We start from the raw sequence: 2,441 nt of genomic DNA on the forward strand, positions 1-2,441 counted from the left end.
GGAAGACCTTACTACCGAATTAAACAACCTCAAAGGAGCCAAATCTAAAATCCAATCAGCCATCGGCATTCTCTTCTCAGCAGCAGGAAATATGACCTCAACCATTGCTAAAAGACAAAAGCAAGCAGATAAAATCCAGAGCACCATTGATGGTCTGGAATCGGAGGTTGATATTATTGGTAAAAGATGTAAACATTATGGTGGTGAGGATTGTGATATTGCTTGTGCAGAGGGACGGAGAGGATATGATTGCTTAGCTCCAGTGTGTGATTCCAAATGTTCAATATGTGAATCGCCAGGTAATTGTTCTCAATGTTCAACAAATCATGATGGTGCCACCTGTTCTTTGTGTAAGACAGGATGGACTGGTGCTACTTGTTCAACCCCAGTATGTGATTCCAAATGTACAACATGTGGATCTCCTTCTGTTTGCTCAGTTTGTTCTGGTAATTATGATGGGACAACTTGTTCAATATGTAAAACTGGATGGTCTGGCATCACATGTTCAACACCGGTTTGTGATTCCAAATGTACAACCTGTGCATCTCCTGGTGTTTGCTCAGTTTGTTCTGGTAATTGGCAAGGATCTACATGTTCCACATGTAAGACAGGATGGACAGGAGCAACTTGTTCAACACCAATTTGTGATTCCAAATGTACAACATGTGCATCTCCTGGTCAGTGTTCTGTGTGTTCTGCTGGTTGGACAGGAGCAACTTGTTCAACACCAGTTTGTGATTCTAAATGTACAACATGTACATCTCCTGGTCAGTGTTCTGTGTGTTCTTCTGGTTGGACAGGAGCAACTTGTTCAACACCAGTATGTGATTCCAAATGTACAACATGTACATCTCCTGGTGTTTGCTCAGTTTGTTCTGGTAACTGGGATGGTCCTTCATGTTCTGTGTGTAAAACTAGTTGGACAGGTTCATCTTGCAATCTCGCTCTTGGTGATTTTGCAAACTCACCATTATTCTCCGCTAGTTATGGAGCTAGGTTGATCACATCTATTTTGAGTGGCGTTATGAAGAAAACACCAACCAGACTCTATAGAGCCATGGGAAATGGCTATCATCCTTACGCGTTCCATAATGCCTGCAATGGTTATTCTTCAACAGTTACAATTGTGAAAACATCAGCAGGAGCCGTATTTGGTGCCTATCTAAGCATTCCATGGGAAGATTATAATGCTGGGGATATAAGAATTCTCAAGACATTTTCAGATCCTAATGCATTTCTATTTAGTATGGTAACATCGAGCGGTGTGGAGAGATTTGTGAAATTGGGTTATTCTGGAGCTGTTGGACAAACTGTTACATACAATTTTATAACACATCCATTGTTTGGAGCGTCGGATATTTATTTGGGACAAGGGATGAGCTTTCAGCCAGCACCTGATGCTTATTCGAAACCAGCAACTTTTCAACCTTTGGAACCTAACTGGAGTTATGGAACTACATATTCATTCACTGTTTCTGATTATGAAGTGTATAGTGTTTAAATTCAAAAATAAACCATCACCACAGAATAAGAAATAACTAAAATTATCTTTTTCTGTAATTTTCACTATTTTTACTCAAAATTCAAATATTCTCAATTAGAATAGCTCACATTCTAAGAATTGCACCTATTAAAAAGAACATGATAATCAGGAATGCGAATGAAGAAACCAATTGATTAGCATGAGAAACAATGGAATTGACCCTTTTGGTATTAGATAAAGTTCCAACTACAACTAGACCTGATGAAGTGGGTTGGTTTGAAACTGCCAAATTGAAACCATTGCTATTGACCACACCATTTGCATCAAAGACATAAACAAACAATTGATTAAGAGGAGTGTCTGTAAATTCTCCCAATCTCAAAGTTCCTTCAATGGTCGTTTCGTTCCACTTGTTTGGAACTATCAATTCCAGTTTAGTACAGTTGTAATAAACAGATGAGTTTCCCTTCAAAACTCGATGCCAAGTTTCATCAATATAGAGCGAGTCAAAATATTCGAATGAATTAATTTGAGCTCCATTAGAGACTTGAGTTTGATATACTTGTTTGAATGGATTTGGTCTTGAAGTTGTTCTAAACCGAAATCTCTTACTTTCATTCCAAGCTCTCAAGTTATCCTGCCAAAAGTGCAATTTTCCATCAATTTCATTAACACTATTAGATTGATACTGAAATTCTTCATTTACCCATCTACGTTCAGCTGGTTGGATCTTATTCATCCAGGTTGATCTCAAGAATGGTCCATCTACACTATGTTCCACTTCCACCATTCCATATTTATCAAGACTCATATAGACATTAATTGGTTCCACTCCATACTCAACCCACAATCTAAAAACTTTGTGATTGAAAGAAAAGTAGACACCTGTGCCTTCATTGGCTGTCGCATTGATGAGTGGTGTTGAGAATTGGACATCATTTTCACCATAGAATAAGAT

General features: G+C 38.3%; 2 protein-coding genes across 2 annotated transcripts; one reads left to right on the forward strand and one right to left on the reverse strand.

The window, feature by feature from the left end:
- Nucleotides 1-91: 91 nt before the first annotated feature.
- On the forward strand, nucleotides 92-1,501 carry NAEGRDRAFT_76184 (uncharacterized protein; the record flags this gene model as incomplete). The annotated part of the gene is made up of 1 exon (XM_002668850.1): nucleotides 92-1,501. The coding sequence occupies one exon, from the start codon at nucleotides 92-94 to the stop codon at nucleotides 1,499-1,501; it is 1,410 nt and encodes a 469-aa protein (XP_002668896.1).
- Nucleotides 1,502-1,607: 106 nt separating this feature from the next.
- On the reverse strand, nucleotides 1,608-2,294 carry NAEGRDRAFT_76185 (uncharacterized protein; the record flags this gene model as incomplete). Its single annotated transcript, XM_002668858.1, has 1 exon — nucleotides 1,608-2,294. One exon carries the CDS (start codon nucleotides 2,292-2,294, stop codon nucleotides 1,608-1,610), a length of 687 nt encoding a protein of 228 aa, XP_002668904.1.
- Nucleotides 2,295-2,441: the final 147 nt, after the last annotated feature.

The sequence above is a fragment of the Naegleria gruberi genome (assembly GCF_000004985.1).
Source record: "Naegleria gruberi genomic scaffold NAEGRscaffold_93, whole genome shotgun sequence".
Taxonomy (NCBI): Eukaryota; Heterolobosea; class Eutetramitea; order Acrasida; family Naegleriidae; genus Naegleria; species Naegleria gruberi.